Genomic DNA, 19573 nt, shown 5'->3' with positions numbered 1-19573 from the left:
AATAGTTTGGTGAACTAGTATGAATTAATAAGATTGTTAAATACAAACATGGACAGCATTCTTTGTTGATGAAAGAAAAATGTATAGCCTAAAGATGTCAGTGTTTTCTGTGCAAACCCTGTTAACTTCATTGCTGGGAGTAATACATTACAAAAGTAATGTAATTTCTGTAATGTATTTTTTTTTGCTGTACCAAGGTAGTATAAATCATTACACACACACACAACAAAAAAAGTAATTTTACTCCGTAAAAAGTACACTGCATTTTTAACCTGAAAGTGATGTTATGTTTTTCGCCAAAATGCGCCAGAAGCAGACGACAGGTTGCAACTAGCAATAACGACAAGGTAAGCTAACGCTAATATTTAGCCGTACAATTGATATTAATAATAGTCTAATAATAGTTCTGGTCAATGTGTATCAAGATGAAGCATACAAAACTCATGTGAGTCAGTACGTTAAACACTTTAACAACGCCGTAGGCAGCTGCTACCGTTAGCCCCACCGAAACCATCTTTTTTTTAAACATCTGTCCCTAACCTAGCCGAATGAACTTAAATTTGAATATTAACATGAAATTGAATTTGAAATTGAAGAATGCACTAACTCTGCACAAAGAGTATAGAATGCATCACTATGTTGTGAAGATAAGTAATAAACCGATTAAACTACAATAAAAGATTTTACAGTATATCTTGTCTTTGAAGGTTTACAATACAATACAGATGAAATGATTTGTACTGGTTTAAGGCTTAAGCCAACCTTCCACTGAATGTGTAATGAACTATATTTTGAATGGCAAATCCATATTTCCAGTCTTAAGTGTCAAATACAGTAATACTGTAGTCACCTCATTTCTTTGAAATGACAATAATAAGTAATACGATTAACGAATTACAGTTTTGAAGTAACTTGCCCAATACTGTTTAACCTAGACCTGATGTGGCCAAAAAATGCTTTTTTTTTTTCCTATTCATATGACATTCTCTCAGCAGCTCTGTGGTTTCTCAACGTGCACTTGGTACCATTTTTTTATGATTTCTTTTCAACAGAAATGACCTCTTTCGTCACCTTCCGAAGAGGACATTTTGGCTCATGCAGCAAAGATCTGACATTGACGAAATTTGACCTTGGAGTTCATTTCTTATTTCTTTGGAGGCAGTGCAGTATATGCAATTGTGTTGCGCTACATTAGATTATTCTTGGTCCTATTTTGTGTTTGTCTTCATAAAATTCAACTTGCAGTTATTCGCGGGGTAGCAAAGATAGCCTACTTATGGGTAGCATCATCCGTCTTTTCAAACTCAAATCTCCACCCGGCTACTACTATGAATTTGAAGAATATTTAGCTACTAGTGTAATCTATTGAATATCTTTCCAAAGCCTATCTTGCAACAAATTAAAAAAAATAAAAAAAAACGCTTAAACAAGAGGCCACAGAACATTTATTGATTTTGTGCAACAAGGGACGACAAAATTTGTCACAATGTTACATTCATTTCAGGAAAATCTGAGTTACAGTGGCGACTGGTTTTTCATTGATTGATCAGCTCGAGTGAGCTGAGACCTACAGCGCATCCGAAAAGTATTGCCAGCACTTTTTCGACATTTTCTCCTGTTACAGCCTCATTCCAAACTGTATTAAATGAATCTCTCAGCTCAAACTTTTATTTAACACCCTTTTATGACAATGTGAAAAAAAGTTTGGTTTGAATTGATCAAAAATAGAAAACTAAAAAGACTAATTACGTAAGTATTCACAGCCTTTGCTTAATTCTTTGTTGATCCCTTTTGGCAGCATTAACAGGCTCAAGTCTTTTTTAATATGATGCGACAAGCTTTAGGCAGTTCTGCCCATTTTTTTGCAGTAATTCTTAAGCTCCATCAGGTTGGATCGGAGACGTCTAGGCACAGCCATTTCTTCAGATCTCTCCGAAGATGTTCAATCAGATTCAAGTCTGGGCTCTGGCTGGGCCACTCCAGGACATACACAAAGAGGTTTCAGAAGCCAATCCTCTATAGACTTGGCTGTGTGCTTTGGGTTGTTATCCTGCTGAAAAATATTATGGTCAAGAGCGCTTTGGAGCAGGATTTCATCCATTATATATTAGCATATTGCCGCATTCATTTTTTTTCCATCCTGACTAGTCTTCCAGTTCCTGCTGCTGAAAAACATCCCCAAAGCATGCTGCTGCCACCACCATGCTTCACTGCTGGGATGGTACTGGGAACTTATATAGACAACTATCTTTCTTTTTTAATCATGTCTAATTAACTGGATTAACCGCAAATGGACTCCAATTAAGCTGTAGAAATATCTCAAGGATGATCAGTGGAATAAGGAAATTTGGATTCCTTTGCTTCATGGCAAAGGCTGTGATTAGTTCTGTATATTTCTCAGTCTTCTATTATTAACCAATTCAAAAAATGTCAGAAAAAAACGTCCTTTCTCACTGTAATATTGGGGTATTGTGTGCAGGATTTGAGATAAGAAATTAATTTACTACAATTTGGAATGGAACAAGTGAAGCACTGTCAATACTTTCCGGATGCACTGTACATCAGCTTTCATTCAACACAACAGGAATGTTATTTCAAGGCATTAAGGAGACATAGCAGTGGTCCTCTTCTACCTAAAAAGTAATGAGGTACAATATTGAAAAATAAAATGGCACACTACAAGTTGGCTATGCACCAATGCACCAATTACACTTGCCAAATGTGCAGCAAACTATTCATTACTTCTTAGTCTCACGTACCTTTCCTTCTGCAAAACAGTGGAATCCATGCAAGGAAAGAGGATATAAGTACATTGACCCAGACTAACAATGGCATATTCATTGAAAAATGTACATCAAAGGTCAACTAAATTGAACTACAGTCATACATGTTATTATAGCTCATAATGACCTGCATATTCAAAGAATAACACATCCAACAAAGTTGTTTTCCATGTAGGCAAATGTGACATTTCGCATCTAAACATTAGGCTGACCCACCTCACCATGGCTTAGAAGAGGAAGTTACCAATAACCTTAAAAGATGCCGGTATATTACACCGAAAGAAGAAACCTTGGAACCAGTTGATTGTCTTATATGCATTATTTGTCTTGAAACTGATCAACTGCAAAGCTAACTTCAGCTCTTACTTGTCACATCATACCCCTTGTGCTCAACGATGCAATCCATGTTCTTTTCTTTCAATCCTACACTATTTTCAAGGACAGCTATACATATAAAAACCTGAAATATCCTTAGAAATGTTACGTTTAGGCCATTGTCTTGTCCAAAAGCTGATCGGACTTGTAATCATCAAAGTGACATTGTTACAGGGTGGGAATACCTGAGTGTGCAATAGTTGGACCAGCAATCAAATGTCTGTTTTCCTAACAGTCACTCTTTTGAGAGAAGGAGGGACATGCGTCATCTACCGGGGGGGGGGGGTCATTGCTTCATGAGCAGGGAGGATCCTCAGACAGGGGCGCTGTGCTTAAAGACCGGAAGGCGAAAATGGAGGGATCGTACGTGTACCTGGGTGGAGGACGACTGCCAGCCAAAGTCTGAGGAAAAAGAAAGAGAAATAGGTTTGCATTTTGGAAAAAAAAAAAAAAAAAAGATCCCGCTGTCACTGTTTGGCTGGATGACAGGAAATTAATTATTTAACTGAACCTTTCGGTCGACAGTGACTATAACATTTCTGCAGACCGCAGCATTATCCTATGTAATGTACTCACAACTTTCACGATGTCCATGACTGTTCAAAAACAGTTTTCGACATTGATCAATAGTTCTTCAATGTAGTTTTGAACCTAGGCATGGAAAGATAACCGTTTGGCAATATATCGCAGTTTTAGAAGTCACGGTTAATTAAAACTGTCCAAACCATCATCTGTCTTAACAGGCAGAGCTCTGCTGCTGCACTTCATTTTCTTTTTTTTGTTTAGTACCACTATGAGTTTAGGAGTTGGGTACTATGACCAACGACCACGGGTAAATTGTATCAATTAATAGTAAAATGTGGATTCTGTCACTTTACATCGACTATTTCCCTCACGCACGCATGCACGCCTGTACACATAAACAAGCTTCCTCTGTCATTCGTGCTCTCCCGCCCTTCGGCAATCGAATGAGATCATACGACGCTAATTGATACAAATAATAGTTAAATGATTGACCACGTTTTTAAATATTGTTATTTTAGATTAATTAAGTGCCCATATTTCAGTTGTACAGTATGTGTTCAATCAGAAAGAATTCATGTATATTTTTATGGGTGAGCAAAACCTGTGTTGCTCACTAAAGGTTTTTTTTTTTTTTTTTTTAAATAAAACTATTTTATAACGTAGAAAAATCTCAATTTACCCAAAAAGATTTTAAAATGATATGTTTTGTGAGCTGTTGTTTCAATATCGTGATACCGTGATATTTTTGCTCAAGGCTAGCGTATTATCAGAATTTGATATTGCCCCATGCCTAAATGAGCCATACTGAATTGTGCAGTCATGCCAAAGCTACACATGCTGTACTTCACCCGTAAACATATCCAGTCTGTATGCACCTGCTCGTCCCTGGTATAATCAATGAAAAAGAGGCAGGAATTAGTAGCAATAGCTCCCAAAACATCAAAATAAGCTATTACCTCTAATGGTGGTGGCAATAAGAATCAATTTCAATGGACAAGTACCTCACTGGCTTTTTTTTTTTTTAATTCTCAGTGCAGGGCCAGCGACAAATTATTGTCCACTTTCAAACTAATAGCAGACTGAGCAGGAACCTGCTCTTGGCGGCTCTGTGAACCCTCAAGTCTAAAATTAGCCCTGGTCATTTTCCTCCAGACAGGAAATGACAGGAAATGACTTTGTTGAATTTGGCAGTCAGGCAGCACTTTCACCAGAATCAGCAGGAAGGGGGGAAGGGGTGGGGGGTTATGTCAGAAGGTGGATTGAGGAAGATTGAGCCTCAAAGAGTAAATGGTAGACATGAGTTTAGTGATCATCTTCAGGGATAAAACACTTACAGTGACACTTACCTTGCGCCACAAACTACAGTAGTTCAGCAGCAATGTATAATACAGAATTTTAAAAAAAGCTAGTTTTTGCTATAAAGGTACCTCCAATTACAGGGAAAGGAGAGTGCAAACCCAAGTTCATCTTGTAGCCACATCGCAACTGACATAAGATATGCTGTCCAGAAAAAGGAACAGATTGCTTTTATTCCCATTCTTATGTTGGATAACCTCAAACAGCAAGGGTAAGTTTGTGCAGAGTTCGAAGAGCCAACTTTTGGAGTATGATGGCAATAACTTGCACTTAACTGACCAGCATGACTACTGTGACATTGTGATCTGTATTCTTGCTTTACTTCACGATACAGTTGTTTACTACTTCTTCTGTACATGCATCTATAAGTCATTGAAATTAAGAGACTTTTTCTTAAGACGCTTTTTCTTCAGTTTTTTTTAAAGTATTCTTTTAAATGTCTAGTATAACTAAAGGTACATTTATTTAGACCAATGTATCAATGACAACAAAAAAGCTGCCTGAAGTTCAATGTAAGAGCTGAGACTTTTCATGAATTGAGAATTGAGACTTTTCATGTTTTTTTTTTTTTCATAGCAATCCATCAATACCATTGTGGTGCCAAGACCAGTGCTTTTAAGTATCCCATTATTTTCTTTTCTGTTTGTCTAGGAGTCACAAATACTTGTGGTGGCACCAGAAATTAAAATGGAAAATGAAAAAAATATGACCAAATTATTTATTTTTCCCCATGGATGAATATATCTTGTGTGCACTCTTTACATACCTGTACGGTCACACAGCACGAGCTCCAATACCATTTCAGTCAAGATGCAAATAAAGCAGCACGTCTGCTACTGCGAGCATGTCTGCCTCACAGTATGGTACCGGTAGTTAGCCCCCCCCCTTCCAAAAACATGCCAGTAGGTCAATTGGAATAAAGTATGAATGTTTTTGTTTTTTTTTTTATGTTCCCAATAACTGTCTGAATGTCTCTTTGCTAAGTGCTACACGCACAATGCATATGCTGAGTATTTTTTTCTCCCAACCACCACACATACTTTCCCACATTAAACTTCATCCGCCAGCGATTTCTCTCGGGTGCCTGAAATCGGATGCCACCGCGCCTGGCTGCGGCAGCCTGAGAAGCGCTCATCACCTAATCTCCTCTTCACTTCCACTTCCCTCTTTACCTCCGCGGGGAGAAGGAGGCCCCAGTAGTAGCCCCTGAAGTTTTCCTCTGGTTTCCATGTAACAGGCCTCCACCCACCCCACACCCTCACACACACACACACGCAAACACACACACACGCACACACACACACACACACACACACACACACACACACACACACACACACACACACACACACACACACACACACACACACACACACTGCTTTAAAAACACGCGCTTCCATCGCCTCCAAATGGCTCAAGTGGCCAAATGCCTGTGTTCTCCGTTCAAGTAAATCTATGAGCATGTGCCCACAGACGTCACTGACAGGGACAACAACACTTTCAACTACACCAGTGAAAACAGAGGAGAATAATGAGTAATAACTCGGTGTAACGGATCAGCCTTAACAGATAGCAGCCGGCCAAACTATAAATGGAAAATGACTTCATCCCTTGTAATCACACACGAGGGAACTGCAAAACCGTCCTCTTCTTCCTCCTCAGCTGTACAGTCAACCTCATCACCACTCTCCTATTCGGCCTTAAGATTGATTTTTATGCAGATTGTGAACACATCACTCTTCTATACGGGGGGACTGGAGATGCTGTTACAGTTAGTGCATGTGCAACTGTACATAAACAAGTGTGTGATGGGGTTCCATTGACACTATCCCACACAAGGTGATGATGACGACACTGTTCTCACCACACTGTGCATCCTTCTGGAATAGTCCGCTCTGTGCCAAGTACCAGTCGACTGCTTCTCCAGCATGCTTTCCTTATGCACTACAGTGCTATCTAAAGCCCATACCCGAAGGTGGATGATTCATCCTAGATGTTTGGAAGAAATCGTAAAGTGCCTTGGTTTTTATCAAGTAAATGTGACTATTAAGATGGTTGTTGCATCTGATAAATGCATCATGAAAACCAAAACAAGGCTCATTTAGCCTCAGCCCCCTTTTAAAAATGCATTTATTTAGATTTTACAAGTTAAATGTTACTTATCCATAATATCCTACATCAGCCATTCTGATCTGTGTTCTTACGGTATATTGTCTGTTTGTATATTGTGCTTGGGATTGTGTATGTCATGTAATGTTGTGTATTTAATTTGCTTGATGTAAGATTTTTTTATTGTTCTATGAAGGCATATAAAAGGATATATTATTATTGTTATTTTGATGACGAATTGATCATTGCTATAAGATCTGCAGATATCACAAGCGTAGATGCTGTTAGCGAGGCATGAGAACAAACACTGCTGCCAGACGCTGTCCCACTATGTACTTGGATTGATATCAAAGTGCCGGTGAAAAGACAGGCTGGACTGTTCATGGGGGGCATGCAAACTTGCCACCTTATCATTGCTATAATGTGCGTCCGGTTATGGACTGATCAACTATTTAAAAAAATACATGAGTTGAAATGAATAATGTGGAAAAAGATTGTCTTTCAAAATGTCACAACATGTTGCGCATACTGTAAATTCTCCATGTTTTTCTTGGTGATTTTTACAAGAACATTAAGTGTTAAACTCACCCGAATCTTTATGGTCCGTGTTTTTCCTCCGCAATTCTTTTTCAGCAGCATTTTCTATGAGGAATATCAAAAGACAATGACAAATATATAAGTTTAAGTTACACATTCCATTCTACGATGTTCAGTACACAGTAGAAGCATATGAATCACCGGTTTACATATTGTGTGTATTAAAACTCAAGATTACATTTGTGGATTCTTGTGTTGTCAATTTCATAGGCGAAAAGTAATTTTAAAAGGCAATCACTACAGGTATTAAAAAAAAAATGTTACAGGAGGAACTCCTGTCGTGACAGTGGCAGTCAATTAACACAGATTTAGTTGGATAAAGGAAGTGAGGCAAATTCAGCTGACTCACTAAACTAAACAGTCAGTCAATGAAGCTTATGCAATATCCTGTCTCCCGCTCCCCTTTCACATTCACATCCACACAACTCCACTATTCTAAAAAAAAAAAATAAAAAAAAAAAAAAAAAAAAAAAGCAGCAGGGAGGAGTGACCACACAATCATCAAATTGTCTCCAGTCCAGGAGGTAGCTTCTAAGGGGGAAGGGAGCGCAGGAAAGACTGCAAACAGGACTACTGTTGTTGGCTAAGATCTGACAATCAATAAAAAAAAAAAGAAAAAAAAGAGCATCATTTTCATCTTCATAAATGTTGAATTTCATTTTTTAACTTAAAAGGTTTATGAAATTGTAACACTTTGCCCCACAATATTTACGAGTAATATTGACAACTATTTCTGCTATAACAATCTACCAAAACCACCTGTTCTTTCATGAAAAGCAGACAGCAATCCTGTAGTACATGTTAAAAATCAATAAAAAAAATCTAAAACTCATGACCCCTTAAACCTATTGCAAAGGTTATCGATATGAAAGTTGCACAAGATATAACTGAAGAAAAAGGACAAGCAGATCCTACTGGACCACATTGGTCATGGGAAACATAATTTACAGGCTGGTGAGAATCCTGACGTTGTGAAATAGAGTTAACTCTCCAAGATTTAAATTTAAAAGAAATAAACTAATAGGAATCTATATATAAAAAATAAAAATAAAAAATAAATAAATAAATAAAATAAAAAACAGGAATCTATATTAAAAAAATAAAATGTGAAAACAAAAATCACACAATAGAATCACTAAAATTCAAAATCACAAATTGCACTACCCTTTCACAAACTACATTGATTAATTTACCCCCTGAACATGTAATAGCATTTGGCAAAACCATCACAAAATACTCTATTAATAAAACTTCAATGTTGAGATTTGCTGGACGTTGTCCAGATAAAGGGTTAATAGGAGACTGGGGCTCTCTCTATGGGCTACCTCTGTAGGCCCCCTATTGTATTCCCTGCAGCACCTCCCATTCCACTTGACTGAGTGTGCACACACACTCGCGCAAACAGACACAAAGCCAAACAACAAACTCATAGACATGAGGATGGACACATGGAGACACAAAGACAGCCAGGATGATAAGACGCATAACCCAGCATGACACACACACACGTCCTTTTTTTGCCCCCCACTGAGACCCCTCGCCTCGAAACACCCTGCCTCATCATCTGTTCTTTCCCTCTAAAAACCTCAGACATATGGAGTCCAAAAACGTGCAGTCCTCTCTTTGCAAACACACATACTCAGCTGTGATCTGGGCCAAACTTTTTGACTGGATTGTCATTATTAGTGGATCAACTTCTCCATGACTCATTAGTGGGTGCTGTTTTGTGTGTGTGTGTGCGTGTGTGTGCGTGTGTGTGTGTGTGTGTGTATTTAATCCTCTCCTTCTGCCTCCACCCTTCCATCGTTTCCCCTCGCTTGCCAGCCTTTGTGAGAAAGGAGGACAGACATCTGCCGTCCCTGCCTGCCTCTCCTTCATCCCTCTCCAGACAGGCCACCGCGGTGGCGGGGGTCCGGCTACGGAAAGGGAGGACTTTGTTTTCTTGTGCGAGTGTGCACATTTGTATTGCTATGTGTGTGTCGAGGGTCACTGGGTGTACTGAGGGGATATTTTCCTGTTGACTATTTGCCTTTTTCGGGTTTTGTAATACTTGTACCATACTGTATATGTACACACTCCATGACTTGACTCCGCAAAATAGGAACAAAACACATTTACTCATCTATACAAGCCTGGTTAGGATGTGTTCTCTCAGGACCATCTCAGTGCCCAGACCTCAATTTTATTGAAAACATGTGGAGAGAGCTTAAGAGGAGAGTATGGAGAGGACCAAGAGGACCAAGGTCACTGGATGATTAAGAGAAAGGTCCATTTTCTGATCTCTCCCACCATAGGAAACATTGTATAAGATTAGGCGCTATTTTGTGGTAAAAGGGAGTTGAACAAAGTATTTAAATTAGGGAGGCTTATCAGTGTGGCATGCATGGTTTGATGCAAAAAAAAAAAAGAAGAACGATTTTTTTCTGACTATATAACTGCACTTTAAATAAAAGTTGGACTCCAATTACTTTCTTTAAATTTCAGTCCTACATAATGTGAAGAAAACTACTGAATTAGAAGCAAAAGAAACCATCTTGACCGAAGATACCAATAATTGTGGAGGGCACTGCAAATGTAGTATCCATTCGGGTGGCTTTAAAGTGACACTGTGTAATAAATGACCGACATTATATTTTAAATATAAACGTAGGTCTAGTTATTGTTAAATTATATTACATGGGGAGTGGCACGCCTCCAGAGGTCGCCATGTCTGTTATAGCTACCGACAGCAGAAGGAGTGTGTATTGTTGCATTTACCGTAATGCCCCTAAAGCTCCCACAGGCACAAGAGGAAAAATTACACATAGTGCCTTTAAGTGACGTTGTTTGTATTGCAGAGGGAAAACATTCACAAAAATGGATTCTCCCTCTTATGTTTAATAGAGCTGGCACTCATTGGATTCAAATTCAACAGCAGATAGGTTGACTTGTTTAGGTCGGGTGGGCTACTACTTTTCTCCAGGCCATACAGCAATCATTTCCAAAATGTTAGGTTATCTTTCATAAGATCAGAGGCGAGGACACACAGACAAGCATTGACATGACAAGACTATCATAGCATCGTCTCAGTCCCAAATTTCCATCAAACCGGAATACTGACAGCACCAGTGAGCAAGCGCAACGATGGAACAAGGCGAACAATTCTAACCATCAACTAACAAATACGGAACAGTGTGGCTAGCTCCATTCAAGCGTACCAAATAAGGTGCATTATATTGGAATCCTACCCAATGTATACACAGTTAAATGAAAAGAGTTTGATTGACACAAGAGAAAAATAAACACTCGTACGAACCTGTTGCATTTTCTCTAAATCAAGACTGGGCCTCCCCAACTCTCCGCTGTAGCTGTGCCGATATTTCCTGTAAGGTGCTGACTGGTCAAAGTGGGTCAGTATGATTGGCCGAGTGACGGGCTGGACCACTTGCAGCTGAAAGCGCATGGGGGGTGGCTTAATGCTGCACGGCGGGCTGGAGCTGAAGAGCACAGGGCTGGAGGCGGCAGCCAGACAAGCATCGGGCTCCACCAAAGGCCTGGCGCTGGCGCCGGGCGAACCGCAGCCGCACAGGTCCCGCACCTCCTCATCGCTGGATGTGCTGCTGTGGTGATCGGCGTGGCGCTGCGGAAGTGCGGACAACCGCTTCCTGTTGTCGCCGTAGCTGATCCGTTCCAGCTCTTCCTCGGAAGAGTGGCGATCCAGATTGGCGTCTAGTAGCAGGCGGAGACGTCGTAAACGAGCTGGCGAGAGGGGACCCTGGTTGTCCTGCTGGCTTGTAGCCAAGGGGGTGAGGGCACAGTTTCTCCGTCTCTCTATCGAAAAATACAAAGGTGGTATTTGAAAACCTGATGAATAAAAGTTAACCTAAAAATAAGATAATTACACTTTGAAAAAATTACTTAAGGTCTTTATACAGTAATACAGATTTGAGATGGAAATTTCAGCCGTAATAACAATAAACAGTTTATAGGACATTTACAATAGGTAGTGCAAGAAGTACTAACTACTTAATTGTTGCATTTAAAAGGATTGCCATTTTAGCCATTATTAGCAGTAAAAACGTATTATTTTGTCTGCAATTAACTATTTTAGTAGCAGTCATTGTAGGCACTTATTTAGCGTAACAGTTGAATGTTTAGGTTTTTTTTTTGTTTTGTTTTGCTTCCCGTTGCATGAAAATAACATGAATTGTGCTGAAGGCTCAATAGTGGTTCAGTTAATGAATGTCACATAAACAACAGATGAGCCATGTTCGATCATCACTCCAGGCTTGAGCACAGGTGATATCATTTTCAGCCAACAGCAAGCAGAAAAGTGTTTTTGAAGGTATTAATTGTACATGATTGTAATAATTTAGTAATATAGTACTTTAGGTGTGATTGGGTGCATGAATGGTTGTTTGTCCATGTGCGCCCTGTAATTGGCTGGAAAACCCGTTCGGGGTGTCCCCCGCCTACTGTCCATACACAGCTAGGATAGGCACCAGCAAGTCTGTGACCCTGGAGGGGAGAAGCGGCTGTAGAAAATGGATAGATGGATAAAATACTTTAGACAAAATATGAATGTTTTACTGCTGAAAATAGCTAATTAAATGGACTCTTCTGTTTGTGCAAAATAAGCACAAGCTATGAATGCTATGATGATAAATCAATACTCATTTTTTTGGTGGCATATTTTTATTATTTATTTTTAATAAATCAAACCTTTAAATAAATAATCTTTTGGTTTATTTCCTACATTTTCCAGAATGATTGAAGAAAATTGAGATTTATTTTTTTGAGCCACATTGCCCTGCCCTAGTACATCAAAAACAACAAAAATCTGGTTGGCTAGGGCACGCACCTCTATCAATTTGTGCAAGCTCCTGGTTCTCTCCCTCTGAGTCATCACTCTCACCACCCTCACCACTGCCATGGTAAGCAAACTGGGGGAAACAAAAAGCATGTATAGTAGTTCAGCGGAGACAGAATAAAGGTCATCGAAGGATTACATTGGTATTTCCAGAATTCAGCTCTTATTTGGCAAAACGCCCCCCCTCCCATTATTTTTTTGTTTTTGTTTGTTTTGACAGATGTAGTGCATCTGGGAATCAATTACAACAGGTCAAAACCTTAGGAATGCACTAACACCAATGATGCTTGGTTAATAGCACTGATACCAGTCTGAAAGATAACCTCTGGTTTCTTTTTATTCACTTTATTTTGGAGTTAACACACAAAGACAAGGTGGCATCCTTATTCTTACTTGCACGACTGTCGCTTATTTTTTTTCTTCGTCTCTTATCTATGGTAAGCAGTCCAGAGGTGCAAAAGTAAACCGATGACCAAAACAATTGATAATTATTGTTGATAATCGAGTCACATTTATAGACCTGCAATTTGTACGCGATCTGGAAAACAGGGTATATTCCATACAGTACATGCAGCCCTAATTTTGGTTTGACTTGGTCTTTCCGTAGTTCATGTTTTGCACAGTTCAGCTGAATAAAAAAAAGGGTTGTCTTTATGAGTTAAGACAGGGCTCCAATCTTAACCCAAAGTCTGTTCCAGCAGACAAGGGCATTTATACCAGTGGCAACAATGCAGATACCCTGCAGACTGCAACGCTCACAGTTAAGTAATGCGCCTCACAATCAGTAATTACCACTTTGAGGTCTCGCTTAGCAGCTGCCATCTGCGCTTGTGTGTGTGTGTGTATGCTTACACACATACATACAAGCAGGCATACAGAACACACCCTTCTATACTAACGCACATCCACACGTGCGTGCACGCACACACACATACACACACCTCCTTTTCTTTCCAAATGGCTTAATAAAAGAGGAAAAGGGATAATGGAGCCTCAAGCCCAATTCAGCGTGAACTCTGCAGTCGCATTTCACAAGCTATGAGCTATTCTACAACAGGTTGTGAAACGTAATTCAGCGTCACATCATGCAACAAAGAAACGTTTGCGTTTTCAAGTTGTTCATGTAAATAAATGCACCAATATCTTGACTCTTAAGACACAAGCCAATGCCTCATCACAACTGTCAAACTGAAGATTTTGCAGACAGGCTAACCTGTTTTGTGTGTATCACTTTATTACATTATGTGAACACTGTGTCTTTACAAGCTGAGCTGACCTACTGAGAAATTCTGGGGTTTCAACAATGTTTGGTCTCCTCACACCTACCTACTGCCTTTGCATTTTATCTACATATTTACCATGCCAGGGAAATATCTGAGGTTGTGTATTTTGGTTTTAAAATAAGGAGGCCCAAAGTGGTTCATCTTAATAATACAAACGATCTGGAACTTAAATAAACTTAATAAAATCTGGTTTTGTAAAGCAAACTTGACATGCATAGACAAATATTTGCATAGGTGTAAGAGTATGTAAACAGATGCATGCAAGAGAGTTGGGTGGAACCCTTCACCATTTATTTATACAAGCAAATGTGCAATTACCACATTTCTTTCTTTTTTCTTAAGAATTTGTACTACTTACTATGTCAAAAAGTGACTGGAAGTCAATATACTATACACTTGACTTTTTTATTACATCTGTTCGCTGAGTTGAACAGAGTAAGATTTTCACTGCGTGGTTTCGTGCTGTACATGTGACAATTCTCTCCGATCTTAAATACAAGACATAAGTAGCTATTATAAGCAATTGATTTCAGAAATGCGCACATACGTAACAGTTTATGATAAAGCATTAAAAAAAAGATTGTGTTCATAAACGCAAGGACAGACAAACTGTGTGTCAAGAACAGCTGAATGAAATCCTTGTCAGTCCCCTGCATCGCTGAGCAGCTTGCTAAGCTGGATCAATGGCAATGTCACAGTGTACACACTCCTCATCCAGTTCACACACACAAACACAAACACACGCACACACATCAGCTTTGCTCTGCCACACTGACATGAACACTGTCACCCCCCCCCAAAGCACACTGACGCAGGGTCAAAGATGGGTGATTGTCTTTCCCACACGCTCTTGTGAGTCTTGCCCATAGGGTAGTACAATTAGTCATGATTAGGCTAAGCTCCTGGGAATAGTTCAGTAACACGGCCTTAGCGACCTCGAGTTATCCATGACCGCTGTGGCTGACTTTAAACTCAAACATCACACATGGAAATCACACATGGAAAAAAAAAAACAAATCTTTGGAGAGTTTGATCAACCATACTCAAAGCAATCTTTGACAATATGAAGAAGACAGAAAGTGATTAAAACAATTTCTGTCACTTTTTTTTTTTTTTTTTACACACTATGACTTCAGTTCTCTCACACACACACACACACACACACACACACACACACACACACACACACACACAAACACACGCAAAGAGACCAGTAAGCATTTACAACGACCATATTGCTATCGGGCAAATTAACCTTAAGGGCTATGATTTCAAATGCCGAATGTAAATCTCCACATGGAATGCATGTTGCTGTTTTCTTCTACAAAACCTGAAATAAACTACACTGAAGGCACTTATTTGCAACCATATATTATCTATGTTTATGATTCCTTGTAAAAATGGAACATGTTTATGTTTATGATTTCATGTGTATGGGGTTTTCTCAACTTATAATTAGAGACTCTAACCCCCCCCAAAAAAACATTTTGAACTACGGCTGTAAAGAGTCATTGAGAGGTTAGGCAAGTTCTATTTTCAGGGATTGACCGATAGGGCCTACTAAACGTCAAAATCCACAGTACTATCTTTTCTTGAACATTTTCTAAACGCTGCAGGGACAAATAAATATCCTATTGAATAGGTTGTTTATTCATTCATTCATTATATATATATATATATATATATATATATATATATATATATATATATATATATATATATATATATATATATATATATATATATATATTTTTTTTTTTTTTTTTTTTGAGAAATGTAACTCCAGGACCACTTCCGCTGGAGATTTTCATATTATGTAAAGGACTCGTTTGCACTGAACCCATCATGTTTAAAATGTGTATAAGTTCATTTGGTGTGTAATTTCATGTGATCAAAGCTAGAATCCACGGCAGCCTGGTGATCATCCAAGGAGGGGGGGTGCCCTGTTCAGGGTTTCTTTTTTTTTTTTTTCCCAAATTGGTTTTGTGGAAGTTTATCCTGGGCGTCAGAACATGGAGACCATCCAATGAGAAGAGATTTATCTTTGTGAATGGTTGGCTTGTGATGCTCAATTTGATATTGATGTATGCTTTGTTTGATTAGTATGGATTATATTATTTGCTGGAGGCTTTTTGTCACTTTCTTTTTCTTACTCAAGACGTGTTTATTTATTACTTAATTGAAAATTGTGGCATTGATGCATGTTATGCAAAAGCTGTGAGCAGGTGTTTTTTTTTGCACAAGCAATTAATGTAAAGTTTACATTAAAAATTATATAAAATCTGTGGCTATACAATACTGTCTGAACAGTTTGCACAGGATTTGAAAAAAAAAATCAAACATTAAAAAATATTTGTTGGGTTAATTATTTTTTTTAGAATCATGACCTTCCAGAATGAGAGAAAAAACAAGAGATGATGTATAATTATATATTACCAAGCTCTAGTAAAATATAAATTACGCAACAAAATCCACCCAATTATATCTCAGAAACTAGGCATTTTGCCACTTGTATTCGACTGAAAATGACATCACAGTTGCATAGGTAATAGCCAATCAAGGCTCAGTTTGTGAACATCATATGACCAAAGAGATGCGCTGTGATTAGATTTCCGTGCACTGAGCAACTATGATGTCATTTTTAGTCGACAGCAAGTTGCAAAACGGCTGACCCCTGAGATGGTTGTGTTTTAACAAATTTACTATTAGTATAATGGTGTTGTTTAGACGAATGGGGGTACTCATAACTTCTTTCTATCAAAAATGTTTTTGACTCAACTTACCCTTTAAGTCAGTGAACAACAAAACCTACCCAATTGTTTTTGAGTAAACACTCAATACTTTTTGCTTGGACTGGTTCATTTCTGCAACCTCTCCTCTTAATGCCACTAGATACTCCAAATTGTCAGTGTAACAGAAACTATGTTGTTTCTGACAGTGTTTATTACAGCACATGCCATTTGCAGAAAATAGTGAATCCCTTTCATAAGGGGTACAAAAGCTGAAACACTGCAGAGAAGTTGATGGAGTGCAGACACACGATTGGTCAGGAAGAATGCCTACATCTGAACACAGCAACAAACACAAACATGACATGACAATAGCGATGGCACACTTTGCTCTGGATCCTCAGCCAGGCCTTTGAACAGGAGCCCTTTGGCACAAAATGGCTGCCATGTGACTGTATAGTTGGTCTACACACAATAGTGTAGTGAATAGGGCAAGTTACTGACCCATACAGGATACAAGGCACCCTTCTACACACCAAAAAGAGCCATTATTCAGTCCGTAACAATTGAGGAGCACTTCTATGGGTTTTGTTGCGGAAAATTGAAGGGTGAAGACTAAATACATTGGGACAATTATACCTCACAACAATAAAATTTTACTGAATTATATGTTTATTTACCTTTCTCATTCATCCATAGTGCCCCATACTTTTTCATATGAGGATTTAAAACTTGGGATGATTTGACTATCTTCTTTGGACCACTAAACCTCTTAAACTATCCCCCTGGGCTCATCATTCACTCATCATTGTCAGTCACACTCTTCTACAGACATCCATTAGAAAAAATAAACACTGTATAATGGGTCATTGACATTGCACGTTTACTGGTCTGTTTGTGTTGCAAAGTGGACCTGTGGTTTGCTCCTGTAAACATCTGGCAAAGGCCCACTGACCATGACAAGTAAATTCCATCTAACACTTGTAGAATAATGAAAAATGACGAGCACACTACATTTTTAGGACTGTACAGCGCATTTGCAGTAACTAGTGTAAACTTACCTTCAGCTGGAAAGGGTGTATCTCATTGAGAGAATGTCTTCTTAGCTTCTTGGTCAGGGTCTTTAGCATGTTGACTTGACTAGCTTATGGCTTATCCCCTGACAAATACGTTTTAATTGCTGGCTTCTGTATGTCGGATACAACTTCATTAGCTAACAGCAACGACTTTGCTCAGATACAGTAAGGCACACGGGACTCTTTACAATTGACAGTCCCAAAAAAAATAAAAAAATAGAAAGACACCGTCAGCTGCAACAGACTCCCGGCTGCAGCAACGAGACCAGCTCAACAAAAATAAAACCTAAAATGGTTCAACTGCGTAGTCGTAGCTTCTATTCAACGGATGTGCGTAGGTAGCAAACTTGTTATTTTCGAGTTCATTTCAATCGACGTTGATGTTGGAGTGTTTTTCTTCTCGCCGGGTGGCACTGAAAGATGACTTGAACGCCACAGCTAATTTGTCATGGGTTAAAAAAAAAAAAAGAAAATATCAACTTGTTCGCATTCACACACGCACACATTCACACACGCAACATACAACCAAATGCGAACCAGCTGCACGAGCATTCAGTGTTGCTCCGGCCAGAGCATTTTGCTCTCTGATTGGCTCTCCTACCGCATTACGTCATTTTTCTACGTCAAGGAGGAGGCGAGTTAAAGTCACGTTATCTGGTCTGTTTACTTCCCCTTCTCATACCGGAATAATAGTTAATAACGCAATGAAACAAAAACTGTACTTTAAATTGTGTGTGACTAAAATCAAAATCTTTTTAGACTGATCTGCCGTCAAAGCATACTGTATTCCACGTTAACCCGTTAAAATTATGCCAGATATGTTGACAATTCTAATTTAATTCTGAAAATAAAACCCAAACGAATAATGGCCATCTTTCATTCAGGACAGCGATAAGCAAGCGTTTCACACCAAGTAACTGAAAAAAATATTTCCTCTCCAGGAATACACTATTATGACCAAACTACAGTTGCAAAGTAGGTCTCGGTGTACTTCAAAAACAAGGCAGGTGTTGAAAAAAGTAATTTTAATGTGATTAAGATTCCTTTGGCACACCCCTCCATCACAACCAAGAACCTGCACTAACAAGTATGCGCACATTATTGAAAAGCACATAGAAGTTATCTTGGATACTCATTTTAAATACGCTTACATTGATCTTACAAATAAGAATGCAGCACTCAATGTATAATCACGATTAAGGAAACAAGTACATAATTACCAATGCAAAGAATTTGAATTTTTCTGTCAATAGCCTTTTGCTATGTTGAGTCATTTGCTTCAAATGTTTGTTTACCTCAAGTGTATGTGTGTGTGTGTGTGTGTGTGTGCGCATACACGCGCGCGCGTGTTTGTGCGAGCGTGACTGTATGCTACGTTCAAATGGTGATTTGTCTGTGATTAGCTGGTACTACACAACGCATCATCTTCCCTTGTTGAAATAAATAGAAAGTACATAAATCTGTTCCGGTCCCTACTCAAAAATTAACAAAATCTCATGTATGTTTTATTATAACAGTAGTACGTACCATTATACATGTTTATGTACAGTACTTCACTGGTGTCAAACTCCAGTCCTCAAGGGCCAATATCCTGCATGTTTTCCAGGTATCTTTTTCCAACACACCTGCTTCAAATGATTAGCTCATCTGCAAGCTAAGCAAGACCTTGAAAAATCTTCAAAATAATTTGTGCCAGGTGTGTTTGCAAGTCAAAGTCAATTTTATTGTCAATTCCTTCACATGTGCTTAACATACAAAGAAAACAAAAGTGCGTTTCACACTATCCTCTGTGTTTTACATGTACAATAACAAATTGCAGGTGCGCAAGACGAGACAATCCTAAAACTAGATTCTTAACAATAGTAATGTGCAGTATGTTAGGGCTACTTTG

General features: G+C 38.8%; 1 protein-coding gene across 2 annotated transcripts; it reads right to left on the bottom strand.

The window, feature by feature from the left end:
• Positions 1-1427: 1427 nt before the first annotated feature.
• LOC148413152 (uncharacterized) lies at positions 1428-18221 on the bottom strand. 2 transcript variants are annotated; one of them, XM_088432919.1, is made up of 6 exons: positions 17668-18221; positions 12586-12667; positions 11323-11555; positions 11041-11175; positions 7737-7790; positions 1428-3560 (listed from the first exon to the last, which is right to left on the bottom strand). In XM_088432919.1, the coding sequence occupies exons 1-6, from the start codon at positions 17734-17736 to the stop codon at positions 3453-3455; spliced, it is 681 nt and encodes a 226-aa protein (XP_088289045.1). In that variant the 5' UTR covers positions 17737-18221; the 3' UTR covers positions 1428-3452. The 2 variants fall into 2 exon arrangements, with proteins under 2 accessions (XP_088289045.1, XP_088289044.1); XM_088432918.1 differs by having other exon boundaries at positions 11041-11555.
• Between the last annotated feature and the right edge of the window lie 1352 nt (positions 18222-19573).

This window comes from Hippichthys cyanospilos, chromosome 14 (genome assembly GCF_059441005.1).
Source record: "Hippichthys cyanospilos isolate Australia breed blue-spotted pipefish chromosome 14, RoL_Hcya_1.0, whole genome shotgun sequence".
Classification (NCBI taxonomy): Eukaryota; Metazoa; Chordata; class Actinopteri; order Syngnathiformes; family Syngnathidae; genus Hippichthys; species Hippichthys cyanospilos.
Note: the sequence above shows the minus strand (reverse complement) of the source record. Positions and strands in the feature narration are given on the sequence as shown.